The sequence below is a fragment of the Glandiceps talaboti genome, chromosome 8 (assembly GCF_964340395.1).
Source record: "Glandiceps talaboti chromosome 8, keGlaTala1.1, whole genome shotgun sequence".
NCBI classification, from domain to species: domain Eukaryota; kingdom Metazoa; phylum Hemichordata; class Enteropneusta; family Spengelidae; genus Glandiceps; species Glandiceps talaboti.
The window spans coordinates 16,170,429-16,194,047 of NC_135556.1; the positions used below are offsets into that span (position 1 = coordinate 16,170,429).

At 35.8% G+C, this 23,619-nt stretch overlaps 1 protein-coding gene across 1 annotated transcript; it reads left to right on the forward strand.

Moving 5' to 3' along the window:
- The first annotated feature begins 7,501 nt into the window (after nucleotides 1-7,501).
- On the forward strand, nucleotides 7,502-23,302 carry LOC144438438 (protein Red-like). The gene is made up of 22 exons (XM_078127462.1): nucleotides 7,502-7,608; nucleotides 8,305-8,386; nucleotides 9,356-9,460; nucleotides 10,026-10,085; nucleotides 11,044-11,113; nucleotides 11,669-11,766; nucleotides 12,377-12,491; nucleotides 13,106-13,179; nucleotides 13,400-13,443; nucleotides 13,820-13,983; nucleotides 14,790-14,901; nucleotides 15,430-15,478; nucleotides 16,806-16,941; nucleotides 17,515-17,586; nucleotides 18,120-18,176; nucleotides 18,869-18,933; nucleotides 19,122-19,217; nucleotides 19,794-19,860; nucleotides 20,448-20,536; nucleotides 20,997-21,108; nucleotides 21,949-21,977; nucleotides 22,209-23,302. Exons 1-22 carry the CDS (start codon nucleotides 7,599-7,601, stop codon nucleotides 22,243-22,245), a joined length of 1,743 nt encoding a protein of 580 aa, XP_077983588.1. The 5' UTR covers nucleotides 7,502-7,598; the 3' UTR covers nucleotides 22,246-23,302.
- The last annotated feature ends 317 nt before the right edge of the window (nucleotides 23,303-23,619 follow it).

The window sequence follows — 23,619 nt, forward strand, 5'->3', positions numbered from 1 at the left end:
TTTATTTATATCACGCGCGGCTTTGTTCCATTATATTTAGAAATGTTCGGGTTTTCACCTGGCATTTCTCTGTCTCGCCAATTTTTCCTTTGAAAAAGAATATTTATTCGAAACGTCGGATTTAACAGCTATATATACGGACTGGTTTATTAGTTCCTTATGCATTTCTACATACATACATACATACATACATACATACATTACATACATACATACATACATACATACATACACACACACAGGCACGCACACACACACACACACACACACACACACACACACACACACACACACACACACACACACACACATACATTAAAGGATAGTGACTGATTTATTTCTGTTGGGACTCAACGATATATTCAAAGAGATACGTGATGGTACACCAGCTTGGCAGATACAAATGTTCAAGGGATTGAGACAATTGTGAAATATACACACTCAGTAGCAATCCTCCAAAGCTTTAAATTTGTACTATTTCATCAACAGATACGCAAATCTACCTCTTAATCGCATTAACATAGAAAGAGGGAGATGACTTGGCTGTCACTTTCAATGTGATATGTACATGTACATGTACAACTTCTGGGTGTTATCTATGTATTAGCTGAACTGTATACATTGCGAAGGTAAAATTACGATGAAAATTTAATTTCTGAGATCCGCAAAAAGAAACAGTGCCTTCGATATCGACTACAAACTTTTGTCTTTTCGATGGATCTTCATCGGTGTGTATATATACCCAGGGTATTTAATCACCGTTACTGGTCATAATTGACAATGTGCATGCTCGCTGTTGCGTTTCAATTACATATTCGTGTTCAGTTTAAGCTTATAGGTTTAATCGAGAAGTTTCTGCCTTTTATGTACATTTCTCAAAAGGTCTCAAAATTGTTATATTTAAATGACAAAGGTATAAATAATTATAGCTAATGCTTTTGCTCCAAAATTACGTTTACAGCACGTGCTCTTTAAGTTGATTGACGCCATGCGTAGACTGACTCTAACAACACTAATTGCGTCGTCATAGGGCTGACTGCGACTTATACGTACGTCATGTTTTCTGTGACGTTTATACGTACCAACATAATAGATGTTCGTTAGAGTTAATTGACTCGAAAAGTACGTCTCACAGAAGGAATGTTCTGAATAAGTAAAATACCAGCAACTCACTCAAATAAAGATGTAATGGTCGTCTGAATAGACGAATAAATAAATAAAGACAGAACAAATAAGCAACTGGTGCTGGTGCTGGAAAATAGAATGACTGAAATATGCTGGCTGGATGGCTGGATGGATGGATGGATGGGTGGATGGGTGGATGGATGGATGGGTGGGTGGATGGATGGGTGGGTGGATGGATGGAGGGAGGGAGGGAGGAATGGATGGGTGGGTGGATGGAGGGATGGATAGATAGAGGAATGAATGAATGAATGAATGAATGAATGAATGAATGAATGGGTAGGTGGGTGGGTGGGTGGAGGGAGGGAGGGAGGGAGGAATGGATTGATGGATGGATGGATGCATGGATGCATGGATGAATGGATGCATGGATGGATGGATGCATGAATGGATAGGTGGGTGGGTGGATAGATTAAAGTTGGGATGATCGTTGGCAATTGGATGTATAGATGGATGTATATATATATGGGTGGGGTGTAGTGGATGGGTTGTCACCTAACCGAATGACACAAATGAGTAGAGACTAGAAAATACATTACGTATTTATGAAAATGGAGAATCGAATAAACGCGAAGTCAGAAAAGTTGATGGTTCGGATTTCCTTCTCGGTGATAATGAAAAATCGTACGATGAATCCATTTGGAGATTCAAAGAAGATTTCTTGAATTTACTTTGCTGGACTTGTTTATTTGAATGTGTACTCGTCGGTAATTTCGGTAATTTTTCAATCTTTGACCCAAATTTATGGCGAGTTTCAGTCTGCGAATTATTATTGTCTTCAGATTCGGATTCAATAGAATACTGACGAATCTCATTCGTGAAGGTAACGGACGCTGTCTTCCGAATAAGGCCTTCGGATTTCTGTATACCGAATTCTTCTCCAACTTGACGTCCGATTATGAACTCATCACATAGGATATCCTGACATCGCAGACAGCGTTTACATTTGTGGCACCACCCCTCCAGACCAATCAATTCATCCTCTGCGAGGCACACTTTACTACCACAGATAATACAGCTAACTCGAAAAAGTGCAGGAACTAAAGAAAACAAAAAAACATAGTAACACTAATTTTAGAAAAGTATTTTGGTCTTCCTTTTTGAAGTCATTTTACCACAGGCAGGTAAGTTACCTTCCGTAAGGGGAGACTATAATTATAATTTTTTTCTGTACACATCTGCCATGACAATTGCAAGAACTGATTAAGTTTTGGTAAACAATGTATATCGATGAGTCGTTTGCATAAAGACTGCTTTTTGGTAAGTGTATGTCCTATATAGCCAGTTGATGAGGTTTTTATTTTTGACTTTTCGTCAAATATTTGGCAAATACATTGATAACAAAGTACAAGTGTCCAATAACGAACATTTTTGTGGTTTTCAATTATAATGACTAATTTGCATATTTAATGATTTTTTCCAATTAAGGTTTACATCATGTTTGGTGGCAGACAAGTTTCCATTCTGATGATGCATATTGAAGCAACAATCGAAAGGCTTATTTGTTTTGCCTTTACGGAAGACATTCAATCAAAATTACATCTGGTATTTTAAAGTGTTCATAATATTGTCTCTGTAATAATAGCTAGGAACTACGGAATGTCATAACTTCCAATATATCGTATATCACTCTCAACATATGACATTAATGTGTTGAAGGTATGCGATCTTCCGCCTAAACAGAGGAGGGGAAAATCAATCCCTGACCTTAGTAAGGGCACATAACGCTATGTTCGAGTTGTAATAGTTTTATCGCATGTCTTTTGAACGTTCTTTAAAAGTTTAAGAATATTGGCATCTGTGCGATACATCATCAACTGTTGAAGAGACACTTTTATAGGCATTGACGACACGGGTATGCATAGAGTTATAGTAATGCGAGTATCAACACGATTGTCGATAAATCAGCACTTGTTGTCAGCTATTTCCGCTTTTCAAAGAGTTCGTGTTTTTAAATATGTCTGTACAATGACCCAGTAAGCATTTGTTTTTACAATGAATGAAGATTTTTTTTAAAAATGAACACTGCCAGGACAAATTGTCGTGACGTACACGTAGAACGATCTGTATATATATTCCATATGATTGGCTTATGCATGGTATAATCACGTGTACTTCTACGCCACTGAAAGTAGACACAAACTTGCAGTGCTATGTACGATATGGCTGTAGTTGTTCTACACGTTCGATTTTTCACGGTGTCGACGCAATTCTGTCTTTTAACTAGTACAAGTGTGTTCAACTAAAAGGGGACTTTAAATTAGTCATGTATAGTGTCAGGGTTTGGGAGAGTAATCATTATGCTTCGATTAACAATTGATTCACATTATTTAATGATGTAGATATGATGGATTGGAAGATGGCATGGGGCAGTGTAATCACCGACAATGAAAGTAGAAGAAAAAACGTGAAAAGGCGGCATTTCCTTTGATTTGAACTCACTGTGAAGACAGTAAATCGAACTGGCACTAACGAGGATGGATAGTCAATTTTCCGATTGGTCTATGTTTTAAAGTACGTAGGCACAAACATGTCCTTGTTGTCCGAAGAATAAAGCAGTGTATATTGACCCTATATCAGCAGAGTAGAGTGAACATTATCGTAGGGGAGGGTTGGGGGTATTTGTAATAATGTTTGCTAGTGAAAATAAACGGTGTTCGGCTGTCCTGACTGTACGTACTGGTAGAACCATCGTGTAGGGTCTATGGTAGAACATACCTCGGTATACGTTTGTGTATTCCTAGGGTGTATAACGTCGACCCTGAATCATGAAGTGAGTGTTATAAAAGTTTATTTATTTTATTTGCTTTACGGTGAACTAGAAAACGTTCGACAGACGAAACTTAAGTATAGAACCAATTCATTTGACTGAATTATAATATATCGTGGTAGAACATGGAAGTGTATATCGTGACCCTATGGTATAAAGTACCAATGTAAGCCTTGCTGTCAGTACTAAGAATCCATTCCAATACATTTTCAATAAAGTGAAGATTAACGACATACCAACTCCCATGGTGTTAATATCTATATTGCTTACGTCACACACTATAAAAAGCGCTAATTAAAACCGACAGGTCATGCATGAAAATGTCTGATTGATATAAAACCAACATATATTACTTTCTTTGGCCGGTCGGGGGTGCACACAGTATCATTGAAAGCTCTCATCTTTTGGCATTTCTAAACTTGCGCTCAGCTTGATCACTACCTAAATCATCGAGTTCATCATTATACATTGTATACTCACCCTTCAAGTTTGGCTTTTCGTACAAGAACAGTTCGTTGACCTCCTTATAGCAAGTGCCACTGCCGGGTACGGATGTGAAACAGCATATACTGGCACCTTGAATAACTGCATACACGTTATGGTGTTTATTTCGTTTGTCCATGGCCATTTCAGTTATCGATACTCGTTCAATTTTAACAGTAGTTGGGCCCCTCCTCTTCCCCTCAAAGAAATTTGCCACCGCCTTGTGTACCTGTTTGCTCATCTTGTAAAACTTAATTTCGTTATGCATGTGCTCTTCTTCAAGGTGGTCTGGGACAGCTGCTACCATACCGGTACGGCCAAAGTTTAATAAAACTTTCAAAGGATCTGGATCCCGATCAATTCTATAAATATCATCCTTTGGGGTATCCTCTCCATTGTCAGTATCTAGAAGTAAAGCTAAGAACACACTTTCCAACCTCTCAATCGTAGCTAGAGTAGTTTCAAGCATAGTGCCCCCAACGTTGAGTCGGATCCATTGTTTGGTTCGATCAGGAAGAGCACCGCCAGGCAGCTGCTGCGATTCTCCGGGAAGTTCACGATACGTTGCACGACTGCTTCTCGAACTCTCAGACATTTCACCTGAGCATACTGACTGAAAAGTATGACTAGGTGAAAATAAGAGAAAATAAAATTCATCATTCAAAGACTAATACTGAGGACACGAAAGCCTTCCTTTATGTGTTAAGTATAATTGACGCCAAATTTAACACATTCATATAAATAACACTATTGATTTGCTAGTTAGTCATGAATACGTCATGAAAAGGACATTGTCAACGCCTAAAAATAGAAACAGTCGATCGATGAAATAACACTTTGCAGTTGGCATTGTAGAATATTAATGAAACATATATATTAATTTACAGTGTGTATTTATTATATTATAGTGTTCAAGTTAACCACTGCTTTTAATTGCTTCTTATTCAGTGCTCGAACGTACAGACGGTGGTAGAAAGAGACCATTGATCCAATGTCTTCATGTTGGTTTACTAATCGATCGCCACGTTGGTACTATTATCGATTTGTTGGCAAAGTCAGAATTCAAAACATTTGAAAGTATAGAGATATTTTCTAAATAGTCTTTGTTTTTATAACTAGATAACATTGCTATGAAGTTTTAAGTTTACAATGCCATTCAATAAAACTGTTGTGTTTTAGTTCTTCAATACATGAGTGGTGTACGCTTTGGATACAAACAGTTGACGTTGAGTTGTGTGTCAAGTTATCATTCGTATAACGGTATCAAATAGTAATACTATAGATATGTGTACGTGCAAGTAATCAGACTGTCAGTTAGTCTAGCGAGGGTGTCCATTTGCTTCAAGTTGCGAGTCGATATATACAGTGGTATTCTCGCACACATCTCCTGTACCTCATACCTCTTTTCCACAATTTTAAGTTTTCTAGATGTTTCGTCACTGATACAAGTTATAATGTTAACATACTCTTTGATTTTATAAATATTTTTTGTAATTTAAAAAGCACTTTTTTCTATTTTAAGGAAATTCTCTTCGACTTACCTTGACTGGTTGGACGGTGCAGTACAAAGTAGATTAAGCTATTCTACATATCTATCACCAAATAAGTCATGAACTCTACACCTCTTTTGCTCCTCCAGCTAACTCTCTAAGATGACCTTTTCGCACACGAATAAGTAAATGATTGACAGTTTGAAATACCAAGGAATGTTCGATCGCTATGTTTGTCGCCCTCAACGTTTAGCATGAAATGAGTTTAACATATGATGATGAAGTGTTCATTGTGCAATCACTGCGTGCTATTAATTTATTTCCTTGTATGTAATTGTTGTTGTTGTTGTTGTTGTTGTTGTTGTTGTTGTTGTTGTTACATTTTTTATTATAGTTGTTGTTTGCTTGCCCTTCTGTTTTGCAAGCTTATTAATCATATATTGTCAATCTATCATATTACAACATTTCCTCTGCCTTCTGGCCAATACAAGTCACAATCACTTGTTCGCTAATATTAATATGCTAATCAAGGACGGTCATAATACAATGACGTCATTTACGAATATTAAAGAATAATATCGTCAAAGGTATTTGCATATAACAACGAGAATGTGCAAAACATCGGCGACGGTAGTTTTTGAATATTCGCAAATACCTAATAACGCCTTGTGTATTATGACCATACTTGAACCGAATATTAGCTCACAAGCAACTGTGGTCAAAATCTGGCATGGACATATAAATCGTCACAAAATATCTACATCTTCGAGATGGCGAACGACGGGATATCTTTCATCCAAGGTCTGAAAAATCGGAGCTCCTAAACACAGACAAGGAAGAATTCTTGTCTGTCTCCTAAATAACGGTGCTGTAAAGCAATATGAAAGTCGTCACTGCCAGGCTGAAGAGTTTGCACAGTTTGGTAGAACAACCACATATCATAGCGAAAAGAAGTAGGCCTATCACGAAATTGATGTCTGTACAATATGTATAATGCTAGAGGCAACAATTCGTAGATTTATATTTTATTTATTTATTAATTTATAGTTTATTTATTTATTCATTCACTCATTTATTTAGTCATAGCTTGTTTTATTCATTCATTTGTTAATTTAAAAAGTTGCTTGGTTCCGATTACCTGACCCCACCTAGTTTTTCACGCCGACCCTAAACTTTTTTTTACGTATTCGAGAAAAAATAATAATAAATTCGCGAAAATCATGAAATCTCGCGAGAAATAGTGGGTGTGGAAACTGACATCAACTTAAAAAGACAATATTAAATTATTCTTCCAATCTGTAATGGCTCAGTACATCTATGATAATAGGAAGAAATAAACAACACAGAGAGCATTTGGAAAACAATGGAAAACCTGAACTAGACACTCACACATGAAAAAAAAATATAATAAAATAAAATAAAAAATCTACCTACGCCACCTATTTTAAAATTGAATGTAATCGGAACCACACAATTATTTCGCCTAACTCAGTGGAAACCATGACTGTAAACTGGAACTTTAAACAGCGCCACTCTAGTTTTCGAGAACTTGATTTGTTAGAGGGCGCTATTTCAAAGCAACAAAAGTACGCCATTTTGTTGTGAACGTACGAAGCTGTGAACTCGAGCTCTTTTTTGTGATCAAGATTTGACATTGATAAAAAGATACAGCCATGCCGGAGAGTAAGTATTTGTCTTGTTTACTGAATACATATCTGATCATTTGTAGACGCACATCGTATTGTACTGAACCCAAGTCAACGAGGTAACGCATATATCGAAAACAAGGGGCAATCAAATTGTAAATAATAAATTACACTGGGTTGTTTCTGGAATTACTTACATCGAGTTCTAAGAGTATATATTATTCTCCAGGAACCAATTGCCTCAAGTTCAAGGCTCAAGCTCAAGCTCTCACTAATACATCCATGTTCAGACGGAGTGTAAATGTACATTAAGAATGATAAGAGCATACAGTAATGATTTAGTGCTTGTACACATACAGTTAGTAATCACAGAACTCAATTCTGACTGCTGTCTCTTCATTCTGTGTCCTATAAAACCATACACAGAAAAGCGATATCTATCTTTAAAAACTACACAAGTAGGTGTATCTGAAAATCCATGTAAAAAAACAATCAATGGCATAAACCAATTATCTGACAAATAGACCGTTGAAGAACAGTGAAGTCAAGTAATACTGGTCGAATGGCTAACAAACATTGGAGAGAAATATTTTTTTTAAATCAGTATGCAAAAATGTGTGTGGAACTATGGATGTAGAATCACTGCTGTCTACCTCCATGGCGGAACATAAGTGTACCTTCAAGTTCATGCTTAATGTATTGTTGAAATTGAAATTTGTGTTTTTCATTACAGGAGGAGATGAACCATTCTCCAACCCCCTACCCCCTATTGATAGGAGGATGTCCTTTGAAGATTTGGACACCAATCCACCTCCGTAAGTACAGTACGTTACTTAGTACTGCATGTACCGGTTACCTGTGTAGATTGGGAAACCAAACAAGTCCTGGTTGTAGTTCATTCTGTTTACCTATAATCAGCCCAGCTAGCTTGACAACATTATTCACCAGTCCAAAAGCCAGGATGTTGTTGTGTCAGACAGCCAAGTCTCTGGGATTGAATTTGTATGACTATGGCTTCATAGCAAGCAATGGCAATTACATTGTACATGAAATGATTAAGTGATTGATTGAACAAGTCGTAGTCCAAATGAACCAAACAGAACTTGAGCAAATCAGATTTTTGTTTTGTATTGCAAGTTACTCGACCAAATGTGACTCTCCTTCCACTGTCATGTACTAACTGTGAATGAGAGAAATTGTGTGCACATTATGTGGTACAAAGTTCAAAGTACACACTATGTCTTAACATTCAGTCAGCTCATTTTAACTTCAGGTCTAAGGATTTATCACAGACCAAAGTGTTCTAATTTTTGCTGTACATGTACATGTACATAAGATGAAAGATAAGTGTTTGATATTTGCAGTGTTATCACTATTCACCTCATAATGGCACAGCTGCTGAAAGTAACAATGCATCAATACTATCTGATACGACATACATGTACATGGAGATGGAGCCGAGGATAAAAGTTGTGTTGATATCAGTAGATATCACATGCATTATATTTGAATCATACTTCATTAAGAGTACAGAAACAGCAGTGATATTTTATCACATACATTTACATATCTCTGATAAAGATAATTTTAAAATGAAGATGACTATCTGTAACTCCTGTCAGCTGGGCATTTGAAAGATGTATCATAACTCCTATGATAACCATGGTTTATATCATCATGTGATTTCTGTTAATGGAAGTTGTGTATTTTGCTTTTGGCATATACTTTCTGAACATATTGTAACACTAATGAATGTCATACATATACTTCTGTACTTTGTATAGCCCATCAAGTACAATGACTAATGAAGATTTTCGTAAGTTGTTGATGACTCCAAGATCTGCTCCGAAAGAAGCACCACCATCCTCACTTGCAAGAAATAAGAAGCCGTAAGTATTCTAGTTTATCAACAAGAAAATGGTTGACTCTGTCTTTGACTTTATAAGAGAGTTTTGTGTACTTCACCTTGCCGTCACATCATTACAGCTAGATTTGATGTTTTTTTTAAAGTACATGGAAATCTTGTTTATGTTATACAGCATTTTCAAGTAGAAGTAGGTAAAAGCAACCCAATACATGTTTCCAAATCACCTTATTGGGGTTCCCAAACAAAATTATGATAGACTGCATGCCAGTTTTACATGAGTTCCTCCCTTTATGTTACCACGGTGACCAGTTAACGGCCAAGTTTTCATTAGGATTGAAATCTTTGTGTGACAAACAGTTGTCTGGCAGAGCTATAGCAAAAGTTGGTCCAAAATAAAGAATAATCCTCATGGCTTCACTGATAAGAAGTAATACCAGGACCTGGGACAATGACATGGTCATATATTATTTCAATATGCCACTCTGATACTATAGTCAATTGGACATGACTTTATCAGATATACACACACTGTACATTAAAAATGACATCAGTTTTACATGATGTGTCTGTTCCTATTTTTTTTGCAGAATGCCTAGAGAATATGAGGAAAGTGATGATAAGGCTGCCATGAGAAGAAAAAAGAAAAGGTAAAGTAGTGTGCCCTTTTGGGTCAATATGACGTCTCACTGATGTCATCATGAACAGGAATGTCTTTGCATGCACCAAAGTGTGATATTCCCCTAGTTCTTACTATGGGGTGATCACTGCAATAATCCACAGCAATTATTCATGACAACAATATTGTTGTTCCCTGACCTGTAAAGTACAATGATTCACTTGAAAACCATTATTTTATCATTTTGACCCACAACAAAATAAACTTTTATCTTTTGTGAGAGGGCATTCTGGGAAACAGTCATAATGTTCTTCTGTACTTTTCAAAAGTTGAACCATGGAGGTAGGAAGGCCTTCCTACGTACCTCAGTGGTTGAACAAAGTTGTCATTGCCTTCTGTCCACCTTTTAATCCTCTCTCCCTATAGGGGGATATTTGTGTGTACACAACTAAGTAGAAGTTGGGTGAAAGAGAATTAAATCTTTTTAGTATTTCAACCTGATCATGTCTTGATTGTTTTTCTTAATACATGTATATTTAAAACCTACCGTGAAAGTCATTTAGCTGCAATGAATGTATTTCAATTTTTTGATAACCAACCTTTTCCTGGCATTGTACAATAGTAACTCTTCTGTGTGTATGATATGTACATTTTTGTACACGCATTATACATTTGTGTGTATGATGCTTATATGTTATGTTTAGTTTCAAAGACATGATATATACAGTTGTAATGTGGAGAAATGTATTGTTCTGACATTGCATAGTATTTCTAGCCACCAATTTATTACTTCATCAACATGTTGTTTACATTAAGTTTTGTAACAATTATCAATTATAATTCAATTGCAAAAACCACTTAGTTTAAAAAAAATTATATCATAGATAGTGTATATATTACAGGATTTCCTCCAAATAAAAAGGTGTGAATTTGATTTGATCACAAACACATGTCTCTCTGACTGATAACTTCTTCCTGTGTACATGTAGTTACTATGCCAAGATAAAGAAAGAAGAGATGGAAAGAGAGGCAGAACTTGCCAAGAGATACAGAGATAGGGTATGTACAAAATACTAAATTTATAGTATACTAAATTTATCTTTTTATGTGTGAAGATACTAGTGTTCTGGTATATTTCGTAGTGTTAACAGTCTGATGTTACTGGATTTCTTATGGTTCCATGTTGCTGTGTTGTGATATTTTACTGATTGTGTTATAAATGTTAAAGCAGTTATTGCAAGACAGCTGACTGAACAATATACGGAGTGCATACAGTTGGAAGATGCACTGCTTGTTTATCTGTTTAACTGGTAGTGTCTGTGATAATAATTTACATGCTGTATTACACACAAAACTTGGTAACGTGTATGTTGTACCTATGTTACAATTCAGGGATTTAAAACAAACATATTATTGTGTTTGGTGAACTAAGATGTTCATATATCAAGTGGCAAAATACTATGAATATAACACCACACACACACACACATACACACACACACACACACACACACACACACACACACACACTATACAAAGTTTGTGTCTGTCCCGCGTTTGTAAAACTTAGAATATATGAAGGAATGTTTCAGTAAGTTTGTTTCAATTTCACAGGCAAGGGAAAGACGAGATGGTGTGAACAAGGATTACGAAGAAACTGATATGATAAACACAACTGCCAATTACAGAGCTGTGGCACCTGATGCTGCCTCGTAAGTTACTCTAGACTCCTATTTGTGTCAACTGTATAAAGATGCATCACAAGTGTCTGTGTTAGATACTTTATATTGTAGTGTGGAGGTTTGGAATCTATCGGTCTTTTTCACACGACATTACAGTATCTATGATGTCAGTAGCATCCCCATATGATGTGAATCATTAAGGTTAACAAAATTACCTAGTCACTAAAAGGAAACATTTTATGGTCGATTTAACCATGATCACCATATGACATCACAGTGTCTGAGTGAACCAAGCCATGGCTACATGAAATACCATTAGTATTAGTAGTGAAATACTTAATACTGAACTGTTTGGTATATTGATATACCGGGGGTATATGCATTTAGGATGAGACAAAATTGTCATGATCGTCCAGCACCAGTGGCGTGGAGGGTTCTATGTCAGAAAGAATGTACCATACCTACTGACTGCACTAAAAGTACATCCCCATGAAATTTCGATTACATTTATTATTGTTATTGTGACTGTAAAGATATCAGTTTTTAAAATCTTATATGCCTTTTTCAAAAGATTGAGTATAAACTAAGATTGGAACAGGTTTGATTTCATCCACATTCCACACTGTGTATTTGTTTACAGAGGGGACACTGCTGCCATCAGACGTCGTCAGTTGATTGAAGAATCCAAGTATCTTGGTGGTGATATGGAACATACTCATTTAGTGAAAGGTCTAGATTATGCCTTATTACAGAAGGTAATTACAAATAAACTCTTTATTATACGAACATCTCCATTATGTGAATTTTGTTCCGATATACAAATACAATCACAGACATCAGACCGTTGATGAACAGAACCTGTTACAAATGAATTGGATTAAAAACACTTGACACAGCATGTTGGAACAGTGGAGACTTGTATTACAATTTACATTTCATGGTTTGATAAGAACAGTTTTACGGCCTCTTATCGTGTACATGACTTGCCAGGGGAACTTCAAATTTGTATTTGTATACTACATTACGTCGGATTGGATTTTGGCACTATAAAAGTCTTTTGATTGATTGATTGAACTATTATGTACAATTGTTCTTATGAAATGATGGAATGTAATACTTGTCTCTCCATACTTCCAACATACTGAGCCAACAGTTATTAATCCAATTCATTTGATTACTTTACCTGTTTGTAACAGGTTCTGTTCGTCAATAGTCAGATGTTGGTGGCTGTAGTTTGATGAATTGATTCTGATGATATGGCATAACATTAATAGTTTTAATTTGTGTTTATCTCAGTAAACTGAAGTCTCGATTACCAAAGTTATATCATATGAGTAATGTATAACATTGTTTTTTTATGATATTACAGGTTAGGGCAGAAATTACATCTAAGGAAAGAGAAGAAGATGACTTGGAAAGTGTCTTTAAACAAAAGAAAGATGTGTAAGAGATAATAATACCCTTATAAACTTTTCTTGATAAATGACAATAACAAACTTTTTACACAATTTATAGTTTTTTTTGCAATGCTTTTACAGCTTAGTGGATTCAAGGCTGTCAATCTTTGATGTATTATAAAACTGTTAACATGACATTGAGTTGTCTTTATGCTGTACATGTACCTGGTATATTTATTACTGCACCATTATTTATCTTTGTGCAGAGAAAAGGAAGAGGAAGAAAGTATGCAATTCAGAACCAAAATGGGTTAGTACCATAGCATGTGTTGAAATTTTTATACAAACTAGTGTGTGTATGCATTTGTGCAAATGTATGTACTGTGTATATGTGTGTGTGTGTGTGTGTGTGTGTGTGTGTGTGTGTGTGCGCGCATGTATGTATGTATGTATGCACAGTTACATTTATATGTGTATGTTTGTGTGTGTAGTTACATACGTACGTACAGTGTACATATATACTTTGTGGAAACAATTGTACTCACCTTCTTGTGTGTACTTGTAATGAACTTTCTTTGCTAAGGAACAGGTAATGTTCGATTACTACTTGACTTAAAAATTTGACTGTGGCATAAATAAATAGATTCTTTTATAACAATCCATCCTTTCTGTTTTGTTTGCTATAGGGAGAAGCATCTATAGGTCATTGTTCAGAGGTCGTCATCTAGAACGCAATGAATTATTTCTACCGGGACGTATGGCATATGTAGTTGACTTAGAAGATGAATATGCAGAAAGTGATATTCCAACAACATTGATCAGAAGTAAAGCTGATTTACCAAACTTAGAGGTAAAAATTAATTCAAGATCTTATTTTCTAGACGTTGTATTACATTTGTACTATTTTAGAGAATGTTCAAGGCAGAATGATCGGAGTTCTGATATGCAAATTTGGTCAAAATGGTGAAATTACATCACATCCCGTGGTGAGTAGGTCAAATCAACCTATATTGCTCTGTCATTTTACCAGGGTTCCTCACCAAACTTATGGTATAGCATATGGGCAACTTTGTCAGCTTTACCAGATTTTCCCCTGCCTGTTACAAGGGCTCCCAACCCTCAGCAAAAACATTGATATTATGTGTCGACGTGACATATATAGTGAACATGGCATAACCTCAGCATATTTGAAGGATGAAAAAAACAGAAGCTATAGGCTTGACTTCATGCTAAGAATTGGTATTCTCATCACTAATATACAACCAATTTGTACAATTGTTAGTGAGTTTACATCACAATATGTGATTTTGCTTTGGTGTCTCACAGATTGCTTGTAATGCTATCAATGGCAGCCAATTAAATTGGTTTGAAAATCATACTCTCAAATGAAGTCATTGTGTAAATGTGCAGGAGTGACATACTTTACATTTTGCATCAGCAGGACCCTGATGAACTATTATGTCAATATACACAAACAGGCATGTTGATAGCTGACATGTGAAGCATGCTTAAATTAATCAGTAGCCGTTGATAGCATTCCAAATGTTTAGTGAGTCAGCGGGGGCAAAGTAACAAATCGAAATGTTAAGAGGCCGTAGGATCATAGTAATTATGACACAGAAGGGTTTTTTACTGTTTTCTTTTCTTTAACACCAGACGCATACAACGCTGACAACCAATGATATTGTCATCAACAAGCTCACCCAGATTCTATCCTATCTAAGACAAGGTGCAAGAACCAGTAAGAAACTGAAGAAAAGGGACAAAGGTAAGAGTTGTAGAGAGATTTGCATTACATGGTATCTATTACAATGTTGTATTTGATGTAGGAAGTCTCGTGATCTTGGTGAAAATGTACAGAATGCATTAAACCGACACCAATGCTGTGGGAGATTTTTTTTGTCTCATGATTTTTGTTTGTTTTGAATTCATTCATTAAAAATGTTGTGAAGGAAAATGTGGTCAACTTTTATTCATTTTTCCCAGCTCCTAGTAGTCTCTCAAGGGGCCTAATATTCACCTGACTATTCGCAATCACTCATACAGGTTGCTATTTCACACAGGAGAACACAGTTGTGTTTAAAGAAGATTTATTCAAATAAACAGTGATAAAGCTGAGAGACTTGAGCAAGGCTAAGTAGTACATGTATATATTATCTTGTATTTCTGCTACATGTAATACTACATTGTAGGGTTTTGTTTTCAATAGTGGAGATTAAACTAAAAATGAAAGCTCAGAGCTAAGTTCGTTATTTATTAAGGCAAGATTTTGACAAGTGATATTTATTTTGTACAGGTAAAGAAAAAGATGACAAGAAAGAAAAGCATGCTGGTGCAGATGATAGGTAAGTTACAGTAACTATAATTGATTGATTGATTGATTGATTGATTGATTGATTTTTATTACCTGTACAAGAAATAATTACAGATCACTTGGGAAAAAAATATTTATACACAATTTATACAGGCAATAGGAGTCAGAAAATAGCTTTGCTAATCAAGTCTGACCCCTTACATTAATGGTTAATGGTTAAACATTCACGGGTGTTACTAAACGCACTTGCCCCTCCCCCCAACCCCCATCCCAATCCAAGTCATTTTAAAAGTGATGAGAAGAAAGTTCGGTAAAGAATGCCAACTATGCTATATATTCTTTTAGTAAATCTATTTTAAGTGACCGCTTGAAACTATGTCGTGTTGGTTCCTTCCTGATATTGTATTTGATGTCGTTCCATGTAGTTGCACCTGTATATGATATTGATTGTTGTCCAACTGATGTCTTCACTGGAGGAATACATAAATTGCCCTGAGCCTTCTGTCGTGTATTGTATTCATAAGTCAACAGTGTGCAATAATCGGTTATAGAGTGTGGTAAATTATTGTGTATTAAGTCGTAAACAGAAACCCCTACTAAATACTTGTGTAACTTAAAAACGTCGAGAATTTCTAACTGGTTGAAAAGAGGAGAAGAATGTTCCCGAAAATGGCTATGCGAAATAGCACGCATAGCCATTTTCTGGGATAATAAAATACAATCTAAATATGAATGAAAAGTATTTCCCCAGACTTCTAACCCATAGGATATATGAGGTTGGATGAAAGTGGTGTAGAGAAAAGTAAGTACATGTTTCGGTACGAATAGATCATTGGTTCATATATCTGCTGTTATAATACATCGTATAAATATAGCTTTCAGTGATTTGCTTAGATCATATCACCTGGTATGGACAGTTGACCCATAGTGACCTCAATTTGCATATAGGGGCACTAGTCATGTTCTGTTTTCCCAAGGGCAATATTCATGTAGTATGGAAGTCTTATCAGGGATTTGCTTTGACTGTGGAACGAATATCTGCCTGAGAATGTGATGTATTATAAAACCCATTACCTGGCCCTATTCAGTTACTAGTGAGTAGACATCATATTACCACTTGTGTTGTGATGTAGCAACTATTTTCCTCGGCTTTCAGCCTCAGAAATAGTTGCTACATAACAGCCCACAGGGTAATAAGAAACGTTTACAAGTACCCTCATGTGCAGGCAATAAGTGTTTATTATTGACCTTATTTAGATCAAAGAAACAGTTGAGATATACATGTACCATGCTTGTGCGCATAGAATAGAAAGTGTTGTAATGGACTACATGATTACTTGTTTGTTGTACCTTCTCAGCATTTATGGTGAGTTGGGTGACTATGTACCGACAGTCAAACCATCATCAACCAGGGAAAAAGAAAGAGAGAGGGATAGAGATGGAGACCGAAAGAAAGTTGTAAAGAGTTATTTTGAAAAACCTAAAGATGATGAGGTAAGTACAGACTGGTGTTCTTCCTGACATGGTCAGAGATATGCTTGTCATTCGTTTTGAATCACGTTGTCATCAGTATTTTGATTTTAAACCTGAGAACTTTGGGCCTTATTACTGTAAGTCAAAGATTGGGAATGACATATCCCTTAATGTTAAAGACCTTTACTGGTTAAATGAAGTATAAATGAATACCGGTAATATAATTATACCTGCATGGGAATGATTAAGGAAAAACAGGAAGATAGTGGTGATTTTGAACATTGTGATTCATATTTCAATACATGTTGTCACAAGAAATGATCAGGGAAGAAATCCCATATTTTTTGTTCAAACATATACAACTTGGCAATTGGCATATGTATGGTATGAAAGCATAGGTTTTGAAAGTGTGCGTCTGTTACTTCAATCAAATATTTGATTTTGAAAGCACGTCTGTAACTTAAACATTGGATTTTGAAAGCATGTGTCTGTTACTTAAAATAAATACTTAAATCATATAATGTGCAAATCATCGTACCTGTAAGTGTGTATGCCTTTCACTGAAAGTGATTTATCTTATGTCACTTTTAACAGCATGAACCACAGATGAGCCATCAGAAGTCTGCTAAGGAGTATGTCAAGGACATCCATGATAGATTTAGTAAAGTAGGTGCATTTCGATTTTTTAACAGTTTTTCCTGGTCCCTATATCAACTTGAAAGTCTAATTATTGCCCCTTGATGATATTTAAGGAAATGATAAGAATGAGGATATTCTGGATAAGGATATTCCAGTCATTGGAGTGCTATAGAGGTCATTACACAGAAACACAAACATGTAGCTTAGTAAATACTAGACACTCAGCAAATGAGGATAGCCCCAGAGTTACATGCTAAATAGACATGTGCCCACTCCATATGACATGATCACTATGTAATCACTTGCCCATTCCAGACCTTTGACCATGATGAATTTGGCTTATTTGGACACCGTCAGAGTTCTCTTGGAGCAGAGGTCTTTCATAAATTACATATATTTCTACTCAAAGACAATTTGTTTAAGCATCCCTGATTACTCACCAGACCTTCGTAACATGGGACCCTGCGGCATAGATGTGAGATTCAGATGACTGCTACAGTGTTAAACTTACCATATGTTCATTGTTACTAACTCATTATTTATATGTCTTGTTTTCACAGCAAGCCAAGGAAGCTGATCCACATCTTGCTGCAGGATCATGGGCTTCATCATCTATGACATATCCTTTTTATCTATGCATATTCACCATGCCTTTGGCATGTTGATAATGTAACCGTCTATAACATACACCAGTGTGAATGTATGTCTAAGCTAAAACCAAACACTTTGTTTCCTTGCCCTGGAATCATATTTTACATTAGTTCCAAACTCTAGTGTAAATAATTTACCTACTAGTATATTTTGGCTAAATCATTCAGCCTTCTGTTATTGTTATTGCTATTACTGTATCCGATTCAATGACCATTTTTTAGTCATATATGTATGCTTCCCAGGGAGTTGAAATAAAGGGCAGTTGTGCCACTATAGATCCATGCCAGGGTTAATAATTGTAAAGCACTTTCAACACAGAATTGGAAAGTGCTGTATAAAAACATTATATATGACAAGTCTATGTGTAACCTGGTTTAAGTCCCAGTATTTATTGAGATATAAATATTCATGAGTGTAGTTTTGCCATTTCCCTGATTTCTGCATATTGATCTAAAAAATTGATGGGGTCATTTCTTAAGATGACTAGATGAAGAAGTGTTGAAGATAAGATAATCCTATTGTTGATATGCATATGACATCTAAAACGAGATGAGTTATCGGTAACCTCAAGCTGAGACGTTGGAGAGATGCCTTTCTTTCTATCAGTATTTTGTTTACTTGGTTGACACTTTGTTTTGTTCCTTGACCACTTGATCTTACTGCAGAGCCAGAAAGTAGTAAATCAAGCTCAAGACACCACGGCAAGGAAGAGAAGTCAAAGGGGTGAGAACATATACATTTACATTCAATCCACTCGGGCTCTGATTCATGATACGGGAACTCATCAATGCATTCCCATGTCAAATTTCACATGATGATATTACTTGATGATATTAGTTGAGCCTTCTGTTTTCTGAGATGGACACAAACTATAACTATTGTCATTTACTTTATTTCTCATGAATTCTTAGACAATATAGACAAGAAGAAGGCAAAGAAAAGAGGAAAGGAAGACAAGGCAGAGATATGAATTACATTCCAGATAGTTATGCCGAGTGTTATCCTGGGTAAGTAGTCAATCAAAAATATGGACATTCCAGGTACAGTATACAAATGTAGTTATTCCATATGCTGTCCTGGTTGAGTAGTAGGTCAGTACATTTCAGAGAACTATGCCGAGTGTTACACTGGGTGAGTAGTATTAGTAATTTCAGATGGCTATGTCGAATGATATCCAATGTGAGTGGTATATCAAGTGCATGTGTAATAATAATAATAATAATGTTGGTTTTTATTCCGCACTTTCCCACACAAAAGGCTTTACAATTATTACCTTTGGCACATATCTGTAGTGCCACAAAGGCCCTTTTACTGCCTCAACATCCTTGGGAGGGTACAATCCATTTGCAGCCTCTATAAGTGCATAGGATATGCCAGTTAGCTAGACCAAGTGTTATCCAATATGAGTACATTCCAGATATGTGTAGCTATGTATATACTATATCCACAACAATTACAATTGAGAGAGAGAGCTACTCCAGATGTTATCTGGGCGAGTAATAAAGCAGTTATTTTTCAGTGCTATGTTGAGTGTCCTGAGTATGCTATGAAATAATTTATTTGCTGTGTCTGTTTTTCCTCAGGGCCATTGAAACAGAGGATGCTACATATGACAGTGATGATGAACCTGATTATAGTAAAATGGATCTGGTGAGTTTCTCTGTCTTGTTTGGATGGAAAGAAGCAACGAGTCTGCTTTCTTATAGTTTTAGTCCGGCACTGTGCTTGTACAAAGTGATTGAATAGGACACTTTTATGACAAATGTGTTGTCCCAAGGATGATACATAATAAATAACTTACAAAGCAGTAAAGAATACATATATGTGAATGTGCGTGTATCAGAAAACTCCAGGAACCATAGATTGCCAACAAAATTAAATGAAAGATCTCTTCACATACATCATACAAAACACTTGCTTCCCAATTTAAAGTTATTGTTGAATATACAAAATGTATATACGTATATATTAGTATATTGAATACATACATACATACAGACAGACAGACAGACAGACAGACAGACACACACACACACACACACACACACACACACACATACATACATACATACATACATACATACATACATACATACATACATACATACATACATACATACATACATACATTGCCAATTTTTGTAGATCTACTTGCTAACTTATACCCCGTGTGTTTTTATACATGGAAGAAACTAGTCTGTACATGTTTGTAACTGAATTTTTTCTGAATCATACAGGGTAACAAGAAAGGACCAATAGGCCGATGGGACTTTGATACACAAGAAGAATATAGTCACTATATGAATAATAAGGAAGCACTTCCAAAGTAAGCAACATTTTGTGTTCTTAATTGGTACCTGTGGTTTTGATCTTGAAAAATAAATCATTAGCAAGTCAGCAGGATGGATGAATAAATAGATCTCAATACAAAATATGATTAGAACATACAACAAGTTAACAAGAGTCTAGATACAAATAAAAGTTGTATTTCTTGTGAATAGTATTTTTGACTGAAATACATTTGAATATGCAGTAATGATATTGATGAAAAATATCAGTTTTAATCAACATGAAGACATTTTTTGGAGTACTTTGGTAAATGACATACCTAGCAGTCCAAAGCAATACTAAGTGAAATATTATTGCCATCCACAAAATGACTTAAGTCACAGTAGAAAGAGTTCATATCAGCATCACTATACTGTCCAATGATTATATCAGGGTGGGACTTAAAGTAATGTTCTTAGAGAGAAATGTGTTGCATTTGACGTTATTTGTTATTTCAGAGCTGCATTCCAGTTTGGTGTTAAAATGTCGGAAGGACGTAGAACAAGACGAGCAGGAGGTGAAAAGAATGAAAAGGCTGAACTCGATCGTGAATGGCAAAAGATTAGCAGGGTATGCTTCTGTCTTGGTTTTAAAGGCCCATAAATCAGTCCCAGATTCTCACATTAGTGCTATCTTGTTAGTAGAATCATATGGATTAGATCATTCATTTGTTCAAGGATAACTCTTTCTATAACTCAGGCAACTGGGGTTTTTGCATCCAAACTTTAAAACTAATCTATCATATACTTTAAGATCAGCAGGATAAGGTCCCCTTCAATTAGTGAGATTAGCACAACTGAACTAAGGGTTCTTTTCTTTGGTTAAGCAATTTATATGAAAAGGTGGAATGTTTGGTCAAAATACTTCAACTCAAAAAGTGCTAGGTATTTGCAGATTCTTTTGGTAATTGGTCAATATCCTAAACTGTGACATGGCCTAGGTTTTATGATTTCAAAATGTACTTTACAGATGAAAACATTGTAGCAATTTAACATGGCAGAAATGCAATCAGTCTAAACCCATCTATAAGATGGTATCTAATAGTAAAATGATTTACCAATGATCTGTAAATAATATTACCAGTACCAGACATGGCAGACAGTTTCCTTTCTATGTGAGATGTAAAACACATATTTCCACCTAATTGAAATTCTATAGTCTATCTGGTTTGATAGTATACACATAGCCTAAGATACCTAGTGTCCTAGAAAATGTAGGTTGTAGTCTGTGCTTCTGCTGTACCACATGATACACAGAGAACACTAGTAAAAGCAATAAATGCATACCTCTATCAGACCTTGTATCAGACAATTTGCTATACATAGGCAGTCAAATGTTGTGCTGTGTGTGTGTTTAATGTCACCTTTTTACCTAGGGTGTTCTAACGTTACTTCATCTTTTTTATTGTAGATTATTGCAAAGAGAAAGGGTGATGAAGGGTAAGTAGTTAGTTACATAGAAATGTACTTCTATGCTGTAATATTATGTGATGCCAGATTATAATGTTTTTAAATAACATTAGAACATTCACTTCCCATAAGCTAGGACATTGTTACTATGATTTTACGTTTGTTATCGTGACAGAGAACGACCAGAGTATATATTCCATATTTGTTGTTCTAAATGGCTCTTGCATGGTATAATGTGTAATATTTTCTCTATTTTTTCAGTGGTGGTCATCGCTCATCTAAGGTTCCAAGATATTAACACATGACAACTAACCTGTGAGAATTCAATAGTTAGAAGAGCCAGTGACAAATGACCTGCCCAAGAAAAATGACCTATCAATGACAAATGACCTTCCAACATCAGATCACATTATGATGCATTTGTGTGTCTGTTAGAATAGACAGACTGTGAAGTGATTCACTCTAGGGTCTGTGGTCAAAAACATACAAATTCACTTTTAATACCAGTGCCCTCTGCTACCTTCCTTTTAAGCATCTGCACTGGGATATATTACACATGTTGACAATGTACATGGTGCAAAATTTAACCAAAGTTAGTTTACATGATCGTGTCACACCCCCATCTATCAGGCATTTTGTACATGAATTCAACTGTATAAATGTTTTGTATGCTGAGTATTTGGTGCTGTCCAAATGCTGAAAGTTATTATAGATGTACCAGAATTACTTGCACAGATGCATGCGCATACTAGTGGTAATTGCACTGCAGTGCAATACCGAAAACATTATTGCATACCTGCATGCAAATGATATGCAAATGAGGACATGATCATTCCTTCTACTTGAAAGTGTGGGATCGCATAGTGTCATTTTTATGGAAATTTGTTTTTTTGGATAAACATATGTAATATATAACAGAACCTCATGCCATGCGAGTACCAATGTGGGCACTCAGGGGTATTTGCACTTATGCTTGCAGTGTTTTCCTCATGAAAGTACTGCCGCAGAGAACACTGCAAGCACTCGTGCAAATACCCCGAGTGCACCACATTTGCATTCGCACATCATGGGGTTCTGTCATATTACAGTATATTGGTGATAGGCTAGACCCAAGTCAAGCATATTTTGTCCTTCATATTAGGTCTAAAAAGTTCTTACAATTTAACCACTGTAACATTGTGACTCACAACTATAACTATGCAGAATGTGAAAAGAAAACTACAGCTAGATACAGCAAAGTGGGAAGAAAAACTAAAAGGTTTTATTTATTCTCAATACTCAAATATAGCAAATCTCTGTCAGTGTTTATTATCTGTGAAAATGAAGTTTTATCACACAGTTAGGTGAAATGTAGTTGTAGAGGTATACTTATGACAATAAACTTGAAAAAAATAAATGCACATCCTTGTCATTATTTGTAGTTTTTTTAGCACAACTAAAAGCATGGTGAAATGTGTGTGGTGGTCATCTCACTATGTGGTGGTCATCTTACCATGTGGTGGTCATCTCACTATGTGGTGGTCATCTCACTATGTGGTGGCCATCTTGTCATGTGGTGGTCATCTTACCATGTGGTAGTCATCTCACCATGTGGTGGTCATTTTGCAATGTGGTGATCATCTTACTATGTGGTGGTTATCTTACCATGTGGTGGTCATTTTGCAATGTGGTG